Source organism: Balaenoptera borealis (assembly GCF_965194805.1).
Source record: "Balaenoptera borealis genome assembly, chromosome: 5".
Lineage (NCBI taxonomy): Eukaryota > Metazoa > Chordata > Mammalia > Artiodactyla > Balaenopteridae > Balaenoptera > Balaenoptera borealis.
The window spans coordinates 70530619-70547714 of record NC_138862.1 but is presented as its reverse complement, the minus strand read 5'-3'; the positions used below and the strand labels follow the sequence as shown (position 1 = coordinate 70547714).

General features: G+C 42.0%; 1 protein-coding gene across 1 annotated transcript in view; it reads left to right on the top strand.

Annotated features, from left to right (window-relative positions):
* The first annotated feature begins 2070 nt into the window (after positions 1-2070).
* The window catches only part of MUC13 (mucin 13, cell surface associated), a 32802-nt gene continuing 17776 nt past the window's right edge, over positions 2071-17096 (top strand). The window contains exons 1-4 of the mRNA XM_082392349.1: positions 2071-2343; positions 6979-7101; positions 8352-8458; positions 11904-11959. Coding sequence (XP_082248475.1) covers positions 2310-2343; positions 6979-7101; positions 8352-8458; positions 11904-11959 — 320 coding nt within the window. The 5' untranslated portion in view covers positions 2071-2309. The remainder of the gene's footprint in view (positions 2344-6978; positions 7102-8351; positions 8459-11903; positions 11960-17096) is intronic.

Genomic DNA, 17096 nt, shown 5'->3' with positions numbered 1-17096 from the left:
CCATTAGGTGGACTATTTTGTGGATGAAGTTTCCTCTCCAACTGGGCTCAAAGACACAAGGCATTTCAGTCTGTGATGAAGGCAGATAGAAGAGTAGTAAAAGAGGCTTCTGGACTAAGATTTGGGGTTCAGCAAGCCAGATTTGTCCCTGAGAATCCTGAGGCCAGACAAGAACAACTTGGTAGTTCCAAGGGCTCAGTGCCCTAGAATCTCCTTCTCTTTAACCTCCAGGTGTCATTTGGGTCCTAATGCAGAGCAGGGACCTGGTTTAATCCCTGAATGTGGCATCAAGAGTTCTTTTTTGCCCCTTACTCATGGGGGTCAAGGCTTACCTCTGGGCAAATCCCTTAATCCCTCTGAGTATTGGTGGGCATTCCTGTCAAATGTGGATGCTCATATCTATTCCACAGGCCTGCTGGGCACAGGGTAAGCCCTTGATAAGTGAGAGTAGTAGGAGGAACGGGGTAGCAGCTGTCGAGATGGCCAGCTGGTGAACTATTTTCTTGCTCCTGGGAGAGCATTTGCCTATGAATGACTGGTTAAGCCCAGCCCTGTTCAAGGTGAAGAGCCAGATTCTGTCATCCAGGGCCTTCCAGACCCAAGGGGGAATTAGGTAACATCTTCAGCAGTTTTCTATATCCAAAGGTTTACGAATAGCTTCCTCACTAAAACTTTTGCTTTTAATAATTTTTTTAACCGATTATCATTGTCAGAGCTCTTAGAGACAATTAAGCGTTCTAGAAAAGTGATTATAGGATCACTAAGAGTACACTACCCCATGTGTCCAGGGGTTCCTAAGATTTGAAAAAAGGCAGCTTTGATGATCAGCATAGCCCTTAGGGCAAAAACCATCTATATTCATCTTATTCTTTAAAAAGTTCATGTCTCTAGAATTATGAATGGGTAAACATCACTAGAAAACATTTTGAAGAAGTTTAATACATTAAATACCTTAATGAGGTATTTTTATTTCATCATTCTTTAAACACAACCCCTTCCCTACCATCCCTCAGCTAATAAGCAATGTAATGGAAAATTGGGGCAATTGCTATAAACTGTAAAAAGACAAAAGGAGGCCATGTGAGGTAGTAAACAGCTCCACCTGGTGGCATTTTCAATTGCCCTCACTGAGAACTGCTCTGAGGAATATTAAACTCAGATTGACAGTTCTGCAACTACAGGCATAAATGATATTACATCTTGTAATAATATGACATGTTGATATTAATATATAATTAATACTTCATATTATAAATTATATTAATATATTATAATTAATAATAATACAATAAATAATATTAACTCTTCATCATATTTTTCTACAAGTTGAGCTAACAGGCCAGATACCATCATATTTTTCAGTAACTTTTTTTTTTTTTTTTTGCCGTGTCTCGCGGCTTGCGGGATCTCAATTCCCTGACCAGAAGTGGAACCTGGGCCACGGCAGTGAAAGCCTGGAATCCTAACCACTAGGCCACCAGGGAGCTCCCTAGTAACATTTTTCCAGTTTTGTCTGTTTAATTTTTAATTTCCTTTATTGTGGGTTTTTTTTTTTAAAAAGTAGTCATGTATTTTCATTTTTAATGTAATTCACTACATTTATTTTTCAGAAAAAAAACGGATTGGGTTATAATTAGTATTAAATAATAGCAACTGTCATTATATATTCAATGTTATGTCTTCTGAAACTTAATATCTTTGTTCCTCTGGCAGGGAACCAAACTGTTTCAACCTCAGCTGCCTCTTCTGCCATAGGTATTCCTACAGCTTCTACCATCAACACGAGCGATCTTACTTCTACCACAGACACTGCTACTCCTACCGCCACCACAAGCGCAACTACTTCTACCACAGACACTACTACTCCTACCACCACCACGAGCGCAACTACTTCTATGACAGACACTGCTACTCCTACCACCACCACGAGCGCAACTACTTCTATGACAGACACTGCTACTCCTACCACCACCACGAGCGCAACTACTTCTATGACAGACACTGCTACTCCTACCACCACCACGAGCGCAACTACTTCTATGACAGACACTGCTACTCCTACCACCACCACGAGCGCTCCTACTTCTACCACAGACACTGCTACTCCTACCACCACCACGAGCGCAACTACTTCTACCACAGACACTGCTACTCCTACCACCACCACGAGCGCAACTACTTCTACCACAGACACTGCTACTCCTACCACCACCACGAGCGCTCCTACTTCTACCACAGAAACTGCTACTCCCACCACCACCACGAGTGCTCCTACTTCTACCACAGACACTACTACTCCTACCACCAAAATGAGTACACCTACTCCCTCCACAAGTACCCCAGGTAAGAGCAATTCCCTCAAATCTTCTCACTGAGGAGTCACAGTATTGTGGAGGATGGTAGGTAAGTTTGTTCTACCAGCGTAGGGAAGTGCATGTAAAGAGACCCAAGGTGTCCTTGGATATGAACCCCTGGAATTAAAAAGTCTGGGTCGCACAGGCTAATAGTAATGGCAGACATGCTAAAAGATTACCTGCAGTTCCATTCTCCTTTTCTCAAGTTATTTGCCGGATGTGGAATATTTTTATGAACTTGGACTTTATAAAAGCTACTTTTCCAGCTTCCCTCTCCCTAGTAGATTTTTGCAAATAGTTTCAGCTTCTCTGAGGTCAGGTGCAAATAAGCACTGATTCTCCAGCCCCACTGGTCTAGATCCCTGGTCTACTGAAGGAAAGAATCACTTCTACCCTGATTCCTCATCAAATATTATGGAAAAATATGACATTACAAAGGTAGCTGATCACAAGTTAGACTTTGAGTTAATTCATGGAATTTGAGTCTGAGAGATTAAAAAGCCTAACAACAGCAGTACTCAAACAGTCCTAGACATGATCAGAGCCATGGTCCAAAGGACAGATGTTTGGGGATACTATCTAAGAGATGATGATTGACCTCAAGCCCAAGTTATTGAAACAGAAAGCACTTGCCTCATTTACCAAAGTTTAGAGCAGTGGTCAGTAAACCTTATCAGTGAAGGCAAACTAATAAATATTTCAGGTTTTGTGGGCCATGATAAGGTCTCTCTTACAACTACTCCACTCTGCCATATTAGCATCAAAGCAGCCATGGACAATATACAAATGAATGTGCCTGATTGTGTATCAATAAAACTTTATTTACAAAAACAGAGGCCTGGCCAGAATTGGCTCATAAGTTATAGTTTGCCAACCCCTGGTCTTAAAGAATCCTCAAACCTAGGCTTAAAGGGTCTAGATAAACCCTGTTATTTTCAGTTAGGGAAACTGAGGCCCAGTGAGGGCAGCAACTTGCCCAGGGTCAAAGAGCAAGTTGATGTTTCCCTATACTTTCTTCTTTTGGCTTCCCCAGTGTTCTGCAATAGATCTAAGAAATGGATGATTAAGCAAATGGAGCCAGAGCCTGTATCAAAACCTGGTTCCCAATCTTCTTTCATGTTTGCAGGGGCCGTTCTGAAGGCTAGGTCAAGAGGGACACAGCTACACAATCAGTTCTCCTGCAGTCAGGAAAGGGAGCTTTTCTAAGCTGTTTCTGCTACCCCAGACATTCTCTCAGAGTAAGGCAGTCTTCTTGTGCTCTGACCCTACACTAACTATGGGGCATGGGCCAAATCACTTCTCTCTTGGCTTCAACATACTCACTGGTAATAAGATGTGATTGAACTAAATAGCCACCAAAATCCTTTTCCCACTGTAACACCCTGTGATTTTATTCCTGGCACACAGAAAAACTAACAAGTCTGTCCTCTATTGCCAGGGAGAAAGCACACCAGGAGTTATCTGAGCAGTATATCCAGAATGGAGCTGCCCTCAATTTCTTCCCTAGGATTTGCCAAATCATCCTTGCAATGTGGCTGAGGCTTTTTAAAAAGCCATTTACTTTACTTAGAATATTCGTTTACACCTTCTCAGAGAGGTGACCCTTACTGTTGTTTATGAGGTACTGCACTACGCCTCCTGTGTCCCATGTAGACTGTTTTTTTCACTCTTAAAAATTTTATTTTCAATAGACTTTGTTTTTAGAGCAGTTTTAGATTCACAGCAAAATCAAAAGGAAGGTAGAGTTCGCATATTTCCCTACCCCCACAGCTGCAGAGCCTCCCTTATTATCAACTTTCCTCACCAGAGAGTACATTTGTGACAGTTGATGAATCTACATTGACACATAATAATCACCCCAAGTCCAGTTTACATTAGGGTTTACTGTTGGTGTAGTATATTCTGTAGGTTTGGACAAACGTATAATGACATGTATCCATCATTATGGTATCATAAAGACTATTTTCACCTTCCTAACAATCTACTGTACTCTGCCCATTCATCCCTTCCTACCTGCTAACCCCTGGCAACCCCTGATCTTTTTACTGTTGCCATAGTTTTGCCTTTTTCAGAACGTCATGTAGTTGGAATCACACAGTATGTAGCGTTTTCAGATTGGCTTCTTTCATTTAGTAATATGCATTTAAGATTCCTCCATGTCGATTTTCAAGGCTTGAACACTGAATAATATTCCATTGTCTGGCTGTACCAGTTTGTTTATCCACTCACCTACTGAAGGACATGTTGGTTGCTTCCAGGTTTTGGCAGTCATGAAGAAAACGGCTATAAGTATTCGTTTGTAGGGTTTTGAGTGGATATAAATTGATAAATAATAAGTGATTACTTAGCATTTACACTGAGTAAATACTAAAGCGTGCACTTGTGGGGTCATATAGTTAAGAGTATGTTTAGTTCTGTAGGAAACTGCCTGCCTGTCTTCTAAAGTGGCTGCACCATTTTACACTCCCAACCGGTATCAGAGCGCCTCACCAGTACTGTTTTATTTATTTTTTATAAAAGTCAATTAGGCCCATAGTTATGGAAAAAGAAGCTTAAATGGGGCAAAAGTATATGCAGTAAAAACTAAATATCCCTCCTATCCTAGATCCCTAGGACCCAGACCCCTAGTTTTCTTCCCCAGAGGCAACTTCTGTGGCCAGTTTTTTGTGTTTGTGCAAATACAAACACATAGACTTATATGTTTCTATGTATTCCCTCCTTTTTAAAAAATATTTATTTAGTTAGTTAGTTAGCTTTGGCTGCATTGGGTCTTCGTTGCTGCATGCAGGCTTTTCTCTAGTTGCGGTGAGCAGGGGCTACTCTTCGTTACGGTGCGCGGGCTTCTCACTGCGGTGGCTTCTCTTGTTGCGGAGCACGGGCTCTAGGTGCGTGGGCTTCAGTAGTTGTGGCATGCGGGCTCAGTAGTTGTGGCTCGCGGGCTCTAGAGCACAGGCTCAGTAGTTATGGCGCACGGGCTTAGTTGATCTGCGGCATGTGGAATCTTCCCAGACCAGGGCTCGAACCCGTGTCCCCTGCATTGGCAGTCGGATTCTTAACCACTGTGCCACCAGGAAAGTCCCCCCACCTTTTTTTTTTATCATAAGAGAGAGCATGTTATTTCTGGCTATATATCCAGGAATGGAATTGCTGAATCATATGGTAGTTCTATTTTCAATTTTTACCACATGATCCAGCAATTCCATTCCCGGGTATATATCCAGAGAAACGAAAACACCAATTTGAAAAGATACATGCCCATGATAGAATATTACTCAGCCATAAAAAGAATGAAATTCTGCCTTTTGCAGCATTGTGGACGGACCTAGGAAATATTACGCTTAGTGAAATAAGTCAGAGAAAGACAAATACTGTATGATACCACTTATATGTGGAATCTAAAAAATAATACAAATGAGTGTATATGCAAAACAAAAACCGACTCACAGATAGAGAAAACAAACTTATGGTTACCAAAGGGGAGAGGGACAAATTAGGGATATGAGATTAACAGATACAAACTACTATGTATAAAATAGATAAGCAACAATGATATATTATACAGCACAGGGAATTATAGCCATTATCTTGTAATAACTTATAATGTAGTATAATCCCCAAAAATACTGAACCACTGTACTGTATACTTGAAACTAATGTAATATTGTAAATCAACTATACTTCAAAAAAAAGAGACCATGTTATGCACATTGTACCTCGTACGTAGTCTCTTTTTTTTTTTTTAAGCAACAATTTGCACCTACAGTATTATTAGAATCTTAAGACAGTTCTGAAGGTTGTCAGTTACTTGATCTATTCTGAAATCAAAGCTCAGGATCATTTCATTTGACAGAGATAAAGGAAATGGCTAGCCAAGATCACCATTTGGCCACTGACCTAACTTCCCTTCTTGGATCCCATCAGTTCTCCAAAGATAAGAAAGATGCTGCACCCTGCCTGCCCCAGGAGTCCTGGCCAGTGGTATAGAAACCATTGTAATATTCTTCTCTCCATTTATTCAGGTCATCCACTCAGAAAGCCAGAGAGTAGAGTGGCCCTTCATCACTTCCTCTTAGAATTTTCACTGAGTTAATCCACATTGTTCCCTTACTCTCCCTTGCCTTTCCTCGTGGGTCTGTATACCATGTATGCTAACCAGAATATCTAGTTTCTTTGGGGAGCTTTTGGCCTGATCTTCCCTATAAGTCAATTATTCATATCTTCCAAAAACAAATATGATGCTTTCTCTAAAATGGTTTTGGAGAGCTCTACCTAGTGTTAGAGAACCAGACATCAAGGTTCTGGAGGATCCTTGAGGTCCAAAGTGTTTCTTTACTCCTTGGAGTTAGAAGACTGCTGTCTCTCTCTGAGCAGACTCTTACCCACCAACCTCTGACCTTTACTGTTGACAAGTGCTTGGCTACAGAATTTTAGCAACAAGCTTCCTAGAAACATAAGAAAATATGTATTTGTTATGTATTTGTTTCAGCTGTTCTAAGGGTGTGCCATGGAGTAACACAGCCAAGGAATAGAAAGTGCCCAGGAGATTTAAAAGTTTAAAAGTATGTTTCTTGGTGTTTTTTGTTGTCATCCTATGGATTTTTAATCTCTTTCTACTGTATCTCAGGTCCCAGCAAACCTTGCCAAGTGGATCCCTGTGAGGGTGGTTCTTCATGTGTTAATCTGCATGATACACATTTTTGCCTGTGTTCAGAAGGGTTTTACTATAACTCTTCTACATGCAATAAAGGTGAGTTACAAAGGATGAATCATGGAGAGCTGTACCTCAGACCTAAGTGGAATAGAAAACTTAAAATAATGGCAAAAAGAGCTTCCATAATACTAAAGTTAAAGGAAAATTTAGAGGCAACAAAGGCCAGCCAAGTAGAAAAAAGGTTCCTGTCTTTATCTCAGTGGAACCTAGTGGGAGAGGAAATAGACCAATTCAGATTTGTGAGCTAGTCCTAGAGGTACGGGAGTAGATGGGTCCCTTCATTTAAACTGTTCAAGGGAATGGTGCCATGGGGTCAAAATGAGAATGATAGATGTCGGAGTCCCTGGAAAAGTACACAGGCTGCATAAATACAAAGTGGTGCTGTTACATGGGGACACTGATGCAGAATAAGGTTATTTCCTAAAACCACAGAGTCAGACAAACCAGGAACCTGGTCTCTGACCTTGGTTCAGTTCTCTGTCATAGGATTTGCTTGTTCTATAACAGCAAACCCTATTTTTGGAGACTTGAGAGCCTCTCAGCTCTGGAAATGAACTTTAAGAGCAAATCGACCCTATACTTTTTTGGTTATATCAGCTGGGTGCTATGAAATTCCAAGGCTATTTCCTGAGTTACATGTTTTTGTCTGTTTTATGAATGAGAAATATCCCTCCTTGCCAGAACAGACCAACTGTACAGGAAATGAATGCATTGTGTTGGCCACAGAAATTAGAGATATCCCCAAAGCCAAAAGAATGTTCCTGTTTTTAGCACTAATACTGTCATTTCTGGGGATCCACTCTAAGTAAATGACTCCATATGTAGAAAGTTTTGTGCATGAAGATGTTCATTGCAACTGTTTTTTTCCCTCTTAAATAATTAAAGCACTGAAAACAAAAAAATGACTGCATCAATGAAGGAAAGGTGTATTTCACAGAATATTATGTAGCATTTAAGTTAATTATGAAGACTAATGATTTGGAAAAATGTTTATTATTAATAATAAGTAAAGAAGACTCATGATACAAACTTGGAATTATAACGATGTAAATTAAGCACACACACACACACACACACACACACACACACAGAGCTGGGAGAAATATACCAAAATGAGAATAGTTGTGGTAGGTTAGGTCAGGTTTGGGGTAATGTTTTTCATATTTCCAGATTTCCTGTAGTATCATCATACGTTTAGAATTTTTAAAAATAAACTATGTTTTAAACAAAATGGAAATGACCCTCTTTACATTAAATATCACAGAGAGATTCTGCTTGAATTTCAGGAAAGATATTCCCTGGTACAATTACGGTCAAAATAGCATCTACATCCGGCTTGGAAGATGAAAATTCTGTGGCTTATCAGGAATTATACCTTAAAATTACTACATTTGTAAGTATTTTCCAAACATCCTTCCTCTATAAATATTCTTTATTCTAACACTGACTTGTAGAGTGTAGACTGGTGTTCGGGTGGTACATGCTGGTACAGCTATACCGGTGGTTCAAGTAGTGAAATGCATGCTTATTGGTTTGTAAACAGTAGTTGTTCCAAACTCCTGGGGGCCACTGCTTCCTGGTTGCCCAGGCTCCTCCTCTGGGGCCCTGGGTCCTCACCGTGATCCTGCACCTAAAGGGGTAACATCTGGCACAGCAGAAGGCCTTTAGAAGCTACCTTCAGCCATGCCATACTCATTCATACAGAAATATTCTTAAATATTTTTAAGTGGACAGAGAAATGTAATGCTGTTTTAAAATAAATTACTTCCATAGAATTGAAGAGAAAAAAAAATTAAAGATGATGATTTTTTTTTCCTTTTTACAATCAAATTTGCATACTAGTCTGGCTTTTTTAATGTCTGAAAGAGGAACTCCATCTGAATTAATATGTTACTTCTTTTTCCCATTGTCAAAAATGTCAAAATGAACAACAGCTTCATTTCATTTTGATTACTGTGAGTGTGTCGACATGAAAGAGATGGAGATCTCTATCGTGGAACCACAGATGTCAGACCTGGAAGGTCTTAGAGAGGGTGTCCAGCCAGTGTTTCTCAAAATTTAGTTTTGAAGGGAAAAATGTTAGCTTGGAAATATGTCTTAGAACTCTAGGTGGAGAAACACTTTATTTTTTTTAACATCTTTATTGGAGTATATTTGCTTTACAATGGTGTGTTAGTTTCTGCTTTATAACAAAGTGAATCAGCTATACATATACATATATCCCCATATCTCCTCCCTCTTGCGTCTCCCTCCCACCCTCCCTATCCCACCCCTCTAGGTGGTCACAAAGCACCGAGCTGATTCCCTGTGCTATGCGGCTGCTTCCCACTAGCTATCTATTTTACATTTGGTAGTGTATATATGTCCATGCCACTCTCTCACTTCGTCCCAGCTTACCCTTCCCCCTCCCCGTGTCCTGAAGTCCATTCTCTACATCTGCATCTTTATTCCCGTCCTGCTCCTAGGTTCTTCATGACCTTTTTTTTTTTTTTTTAGATTCCATATATATGTGTTAGCATACTGTATTTGTTTTTCTCTTTCTGACTTACTTCACTCTGTATGACAGACTCTAGGTCCATCCACCTCACTACGGATAACTCAATTTCGGTTCTTTTTATGGCTGAGGAATATTCCATTGTATATATGTGCCACATCTTCTTTATCCATTCATCTGTCGATGGACACTTAGGTTGCTTCCATGTCCTGGCTATTGTAAATAGAGCTGCAATGAACATTGTGGTACATGACTCTTTTTGAATTATGGTTTTCTCAGGGTATATGCCCAGTACTGGGATTGCTGGGTGGTATGGGTAGTTCTATTTCTAGTTTTTTAAGGAACCTGCATACTGTTCTCCATAGTGGCTGTATCAATTTACATTCCCACCAACAGTGCAAGAGGGTTCTCTTGGAGAAACACTTTAAAAAACTAACATCTTAATGGGGGCCCAGGAAGCACGGTGGCCATGAAAATGGACCAGAAAGTACGGAATAACAGTCAAGGATCAGGAAGGCTAAGTAACTGACTGAAGGTCACCCAGCTGATGAGTGAGGATGGGGGATTTGAACCCAGACCTGCCTGACCTCAGTGCTGCTTCTCCTTCCCTACTGGCTCCGTTGTGCAATGAGGTCCGGGCAGGCCTGTTAGCATAGTTCATGCCCTCCTGCCCAGTCTTGCAGCCCTTCAGACTGAGAGGAGTATATCCCCAAATCCTCAAAGGGTGACCTGATAGAAGAAAAAAAATGGAAAACCTTTTTCCTATGCCAGATGCTAATTTTGCAATCTCATTTTTTGGGATTAAGAAAATTAAAAGTGCAATGGTCAGTAGGGTAGTTGGATAGAACCTTGGAGGTCATCCAGTGAACTTGTTCCTAAGTAGATTCCCAGGGCCCTGATGGTTTACAGAAATACCCGCTCTTCCTGATATTTAAAAGAATTAAAAGGAATATGGACATATTCTGGATACAAGGTTGCCCAGACTAACTAGAGCATCAAATATATTTGAATTTGACTAGAATAAAAGAGAAATGATTTAACATCTTTTTAAATGACATTGGTTGCCATGATTTTTTAAAATGTGGGGTCCCCGTGGGAGAAAAATAATAAAATTCTTGGATTATATAATAAAAAAATTTGCACCAACCCAGTTCAACATTCATGTAATAAATATGGAGATGGGGTCCAAAGAGAGGAAGACATGTCCAGGGTCATGTCTTTCACAGTTAAGTCATTCAATCATCGGTCAACTGGTGTTTGTTGAGTGTTTCCTAGGGATTGCCCTGTGCTGAGTGCTATGGAATGGGGATGGGGATGGGCAGGTGGCAGGCGGTGGGGGGTGTCATAAGAAAGAGAAAACGAACCCCATTCTTGGCATCAAAGAACTTATGTTCTAATTGAGACCCCCATCCTACCTCCACCTCACCTCTGCCAGAGGTCCCAGCTTAATCTCTGGCCACTTGTTAACAAGTGTCTAGAATTGTTTCTGCTCTTAGAACGCAACTCAGGCCTAAGAAGATCTACCTGTGCTGGAGCCCCTTCCAGCTCACAAAGCCACGTATCATATATTCTATCTCACTTTCTCCACATGATAGCAATATGTGGTGGGAATTACTGCTATCTCAAATTTTCCAATGAGAAAGTGAGGATCAAAGCAGTTAAATTTTGCAAAAGCTAAGCGGAGAAGTTTGGCACTTCAGCCTGCTGCCTTCTGAGCCGCACTGCTTCTGAGCATTGGTGTGGGCTGCTCCTTCTTCCACTTCCTGGCCCCGCACTACCTACTGAAATGCTTTACAGCCCATCTCCTCTATGACGCCCTCTCTGGTTCTCTGCGACTAGATGAGAGTTTCTTTGCACTTCCACGGTAGATTCTACTCTCTCTGGCACTTACCTCTCTCAACTTCATGGTGTAACCTCTTACTTGATGAGGCTGGGTCTGCCCATCTTGGTAATCTCTGTGTCTCAGGCATGATGCCTTGGTAAGGTAGGCATTTAAGTCTTCCTTAGGTAAATTGATGAGTGTATAAAGTATGCATTATAGGTAAGTCTAACAGTAACTTTGAAAAGACAAAACAAGTCAGTCACGTTATTTTTAAGAATATTGATTTGGCTGGGTGCTTCAGGTTTCCATCTTCTTCCTGGGTGGCTCTGAATTATATCAGAATCTTCCTATGTTAGAGCAAAAATTACTGAAAGGTATTAGAGCGCATGGAAAGAATAAATAATTTGTTGTGTTATAGTTATATAAATGAGTTTAGAAATGGATTTATGTTAAAACCTAGATGTAATATCACTTGTCCCCCCTCTTTGTAGTTGTTCTTAATTCTGTTCTTCTTCTCCACAGTTTAAAAATGCATTTAACAATACTGATTACGGACAGACTGTAATTCGTAAATTAAGGTAAGTTTGCTGTGGACCGATGGGGTACTTTGGAAGCAGGTTGTGTTTGCCTAACTTCTGTGTTCTCTTGCATACCCCATGTGGCACTGAGGCCCTAGGATGGCTAGTCACAGGTCAAGAAGAGATGATTAGTCTGAGTACCACGGAGGTTCCTGCCTCTGATGTCACATTGACCCTGGCCTGGGTGGGCAGGGTGTAACCTGGGGATAGCAAGATGCTGCCTGTGATTGGCTACTCAGCAACTTGCACATATAGTCCAGGGCATTACCTGGTTCTGTTTGTTTGGTTTGATGCCTTGGCTACAAACCACACCTGGTCAATCCCTGGAATGTGCATTCCAGGGGGTCAGGAGGAGAATGAATGGCTCACGGCCATCTCTTCCCTCATAGGGGGGAATGAGGCAGACAGGAAGACGCCAGTCATGCACCTGGCTACTGAAGGGCCTGTCGTGAGCTCTTTCTACAGTAAGAACAAGCATGCAGTGAGCTTATCAACATGCAGTGACCAGGGTTGCATGCTATTTGGGAACCCAAAGAGGCAGAGGATTCTCAAGAAGTTAGTGATTCCATCTTGGCCTTCTCTGAAACGTATTGATACACGAGTGCTACAGGCTGAGGAAAGAATGCTCTAAGGCAGGGGTCCCCAACCCCCAGGGGTGGCACAGCAGAAGGTGAGTGGCAAGCGAGCAAAGCTTCATCTGCCGCTCCCCATCGCTCCCCATTGCTCCCCATGGCTCCCCATCGCTCGAATTACCATCTGAACCATCCCCGCCCCCATCGGTGGAAAAATTGTGTTCCATGAAACCGGTGCCTGGTGCCAAAAACGCTGGGGACCACTGCTCTAAGGTGAACAGAACCATGCAGAAAAAGCAGCTTTAATGTATTTATATTTTATGGCTTTACTATTGCATCTATCTTTATAAACTTTGTCAAGTCCTTTGTGGAAAAACATACTATATATATTTAGATATGTGAATTCAGAGAAGACCTCCTAAAAGTGGTGAGTTTTGATCTTGGCGGTGAGCAAGGTGCACATGTGATGGGTAGCCAGAAGGCCAGCAGGCAGCTTAATGGGAGGCACGGTGCAAGCAGCAGGCAGAGAGGCTGGGCCCCAATGCAGAGGCTGGAAGCTGGAGGTACAGCAGACTGCTGAAGGTCTATGCATTGCTGAAGGGCATCAGGTTTGATTTAGGGGACAACAGGGAGTTCATGCGTCGGGATGACTGGATAAAAACAGTAACAGTGAGGTGTAAATCTGTGCTTGGATCCCTGCCTTGGCACATTATTGCTGTGTGACTGGGTAGGCATTTTAACCTCTCTGAACTTTTGTTGCCTCATCTCTATAACTGGGATAATCTCATCAACCTTCCCAGAACCCTGGGAGGAGCAAATGAGATACCTTTGGAAAGATTCCCTGTGCAAAGTGCCTGGCACATAGTCAGTTTCAACAAGTTAGTTCCCCTTCTGTTTCCTTTCCAGAATATGGGACCCTGCAAGTATGATGGAGAGCTGGTCCCACAGAGTCACTTGGGGAAACTGTGGCACTCCTTCCATTCTTAAGGAGTTACTGAAAGGGGAGTTTGGAGGCAACCCCTTACCCGTGAGCTCAGTGTCCTGACAGGAGGGACTCCCGCAGAAGGGGGGCCATGGCAGGCAGATAGACCTCAGTCTCACCTCAGAAGGCATTTCTTAGACTCCATACCAGTGCTCTCTCCTCTGAATCCCCAAGCTCTTTATTTACTGTCCAAATGTTGGAATTGGAAGGATCCTCAGAATTTCTCTAACACTCAAACCTCTCTTTGGACAGAGGAGGACACTCAGGCTGAGGGAAGCTGGGACTGGTCTTGGACCACAAAAGATGGTGGCTATCCTGGGTCTAGATCTCTGGGCTCTTAACTCAGAGGCTAGTGCTCTAGTCATTTATACTACAGCTTTTTGTCACTTAAGAACACGGCCGCTCCATCATTTCTTGAACTGTTCTGTAAGTGTCATATCTTGTCTCCTGAATTGAGAGTATGCTAGCAGGTTCTTTAAATGAATGAATTATGGATGGCATTTCTTTCCTAGCCCCACTGCAAAATTATACCATAGATGTCTGGTCATCTTTCAACTGATAAAGAAAGCTTGTATCAAGTACCCCTTTCTCACTGCCCTATAACTTCCACTGTCACCTCCTAATCCCATCACGAACAAATCATGATAGGAAATGTTAAATTAGGATTCTGAAGCCCATTTTGCTTTTTAGACTCCCTTTTGAGGTGATCATTCCTAAAAACAGAATTTGGTTCATGTTTTGGATTTTCTGGATTGTTCTGCAGAACCCACATGGCTGTGAACATTTTCTAAGTAGGCTGGCTATGTTTTCAAGCTTCTCTATTTCTTTAAAAGTCAGAAAGGAGTATCAGAAAACAATTGGACAGGAAAAATATATCCTGAGTCTTAAAAACACACAGCCACAAATCAAAGAGGGAAGAAGTTTTTGTTGTTGTTGTGGTTTTTTGTTTTTGTTTTTGTCACAGAAGTTCCTTTTAATAGTGAAAGACTGAAAATAACCTCAATATCATAATAGGAGGTTGGTTAAGTACATTATGATACATGCATGGGATGGAATATTATGCAGCCATTTCAAATGATGTACACATTTTAAATGATGACAGGAAGATATTCACAACGTACCAAAAAATGAAAATGTATGATAGAAAGAAGCTTGTATAAAGGATTTTACCTGGCAAAAGTAAAATATATGCATGAAAAAAGACTGGTAATATTTAGAATCAGAAAAACAATTATTTAAAAATAAGAGTAATATACGCTTATTGTAAAAAAAATTTGGAAAAAACAGAAAATATGAATAGAAGACAAAAAAATCACTGACGGTCTCTCAACTCAGGGATATTTATGCATTTTGGTATATTTCCTTCTACTCTTTTTTTTTTTTAATAGATTTTTATTTATTTATTTATTTATTTTTGGCTGCATTGGGTCTTCGTTGCTGTGTGCAGGCTTTCTCTAGTTGCAGCGAGCAGGGGCTACTCTTTGTTGCGGTACATGAGCTTCTCATTGCAGTGGCTTCTCTTGTTGCAGAGCATGGGTTCTAGTCGCGTGGGCTTCAGTAGTTGTGGCTCGCGGGCTCTAGAGCACAGGCTCAGTAGTTGTGGCGCACGGGCTTAGTTGCTCCACGGCATGTGGGATCTTCCCGGACCAGGGCTTGAACCCGTGTCCCCTGCATTGGCAGGCGGATTCTTAACCACTGTGCCACCAGGGAAGTCCTTTTCCTTCTATCTCCATTTCTATGAAAGTTGCTTCATCTGGTAGGGCCCGAGGGATCACTCCAGGATCACTGAAGCTGGTCCTCAACAGTGTAGCCATGGAGAAAAGGAAGAGCATGGCAGCAAACACAGGGATGGCAGGAGACAGCTAGACAGCCAGGTAGCAGCATTCGAAGGCAAAGAAGAGTGTACATGTCCCCAGGATGAGGAAGAGGGTCAAATAGAAGATGCCCTTTTGCCAGGCCATCATCACGCGGCCATCACAACAGAAGGTGTTCCTGCCTAGGAGTTTCTCCCATTTCCGTGTCACCTTCTTTCTCACCACCATCACAGACATGATTGGAATTCCTGGTCCAAAATGGGTTTTGTGATTACAAGAGGGAAGAAACAAAAGCTGAGCCCAGCTTTGAAATCACGTTGCCTGCTATTGCTTCCACTGGGTCAAACATCATCAGAAGTCCAATTTCTAGCCCTGGAAAACAGTCTTCTGATAAACTGGCCCAGCGAGAGAAGAGAGACCAGGAAGGGGAGCCGGGCCTGAACCCCGGAGACCGAACTCGGCCAGGAACCGAGGCCAGGAAGTGCACTGTCCCAGGGCACCACGTCGGCCGCCCGAGGTGGCAGCGGCTTCTCCCCAGCCCGGAGGTTGACTCCTCCTGACAGGGGGCCCCAATGGTCGGGGCCCTAAACCAGCTGTGGCAACCGCCCACCGTGGGGCGAATGGCGGGAAGAAGTTTTTTAAAGTCCTTTTTTTTCTCTCAGTGGTTGTATCACTTGATTCTTTTTTGGATAATGAAAGAATTAGAACTTGGTACAGCTGATCTCAGGGCCCCAAGTTGCAGTGCTGATTAGAGAGATTCTTATGATGTCTTGCTCATAGCAAGCACTTAGTGTCTGGTGAAATGATTTGGTATTATATTCTGATGCTTCTCACCGCCCCATCCCTCCTTGGGATCAGTTCTCCTCTGGGTCAGGTGTGCCCAGGTCCAATCACACACACACACACACACACACACACACACACACACACTTTAAAGCTGACTTCTGGCTTCCTGGGCCCTTTCTGGGAATGATCCAGACTCTGTATGCTTGATTACTGCTCTCTCTGTGCACAGGGAGGAACACACACCCCTCTGTCTCTCTCAAAGCACAAATCTGAGATTTTACAGCTCATCAAGAGACCTACTCTTGACTTTCTGCAGAAAGTGACAGCTTACTGTTTCAGATGTCACTTATTCTACTTCTGGTTCACTCCAGGCTCCTCAATCCTAAGAATGATTGTCCACAATTTTTCTAAGTATCTTCCAACAAGACCTTGCTATAGCCCTAGATTTCCTCCAAATGCATGCCGAATAGAGATCTCTAGGCCTATAAATGGCCATCTTATGGCAACCCCATGCCTCCCTATGTGAGCCTCAACGGTGGATATAAAACAATGGGTAGGGACTAGTGCTGGGAGATCTGAGAGTCTGGGACGTCTGAAGACCAATTTTTTTTTCTTTTTGGAATTTTATTTATTTTTTATACAGCAGGTTCTTATTAGTTATCTATTTTATACATATTAGTGTATATATGTCAATCAAAATCTCCCAATTCATCCCACCACCACCACCAGCCCCCCTCCAGTTTCCCCCCTTGGTGTCCATATGTTTGTTCTCTACATCTGTGTCTCTATTTATGCCCTGTAAACTGGTTCATCTGTACCATTTTTCTAGATTCCACATATATGCATTAATATGCGATATTTGCTTTTCTCTTTCTGACTTACTTCACTCTGTATGACAGTCTCTAGATCCTTCCACGTCTCTACAAATGACCCAATTTAGTTCCTTTCTATGGCTGAATAATATTCCTTTGTATATATGTACC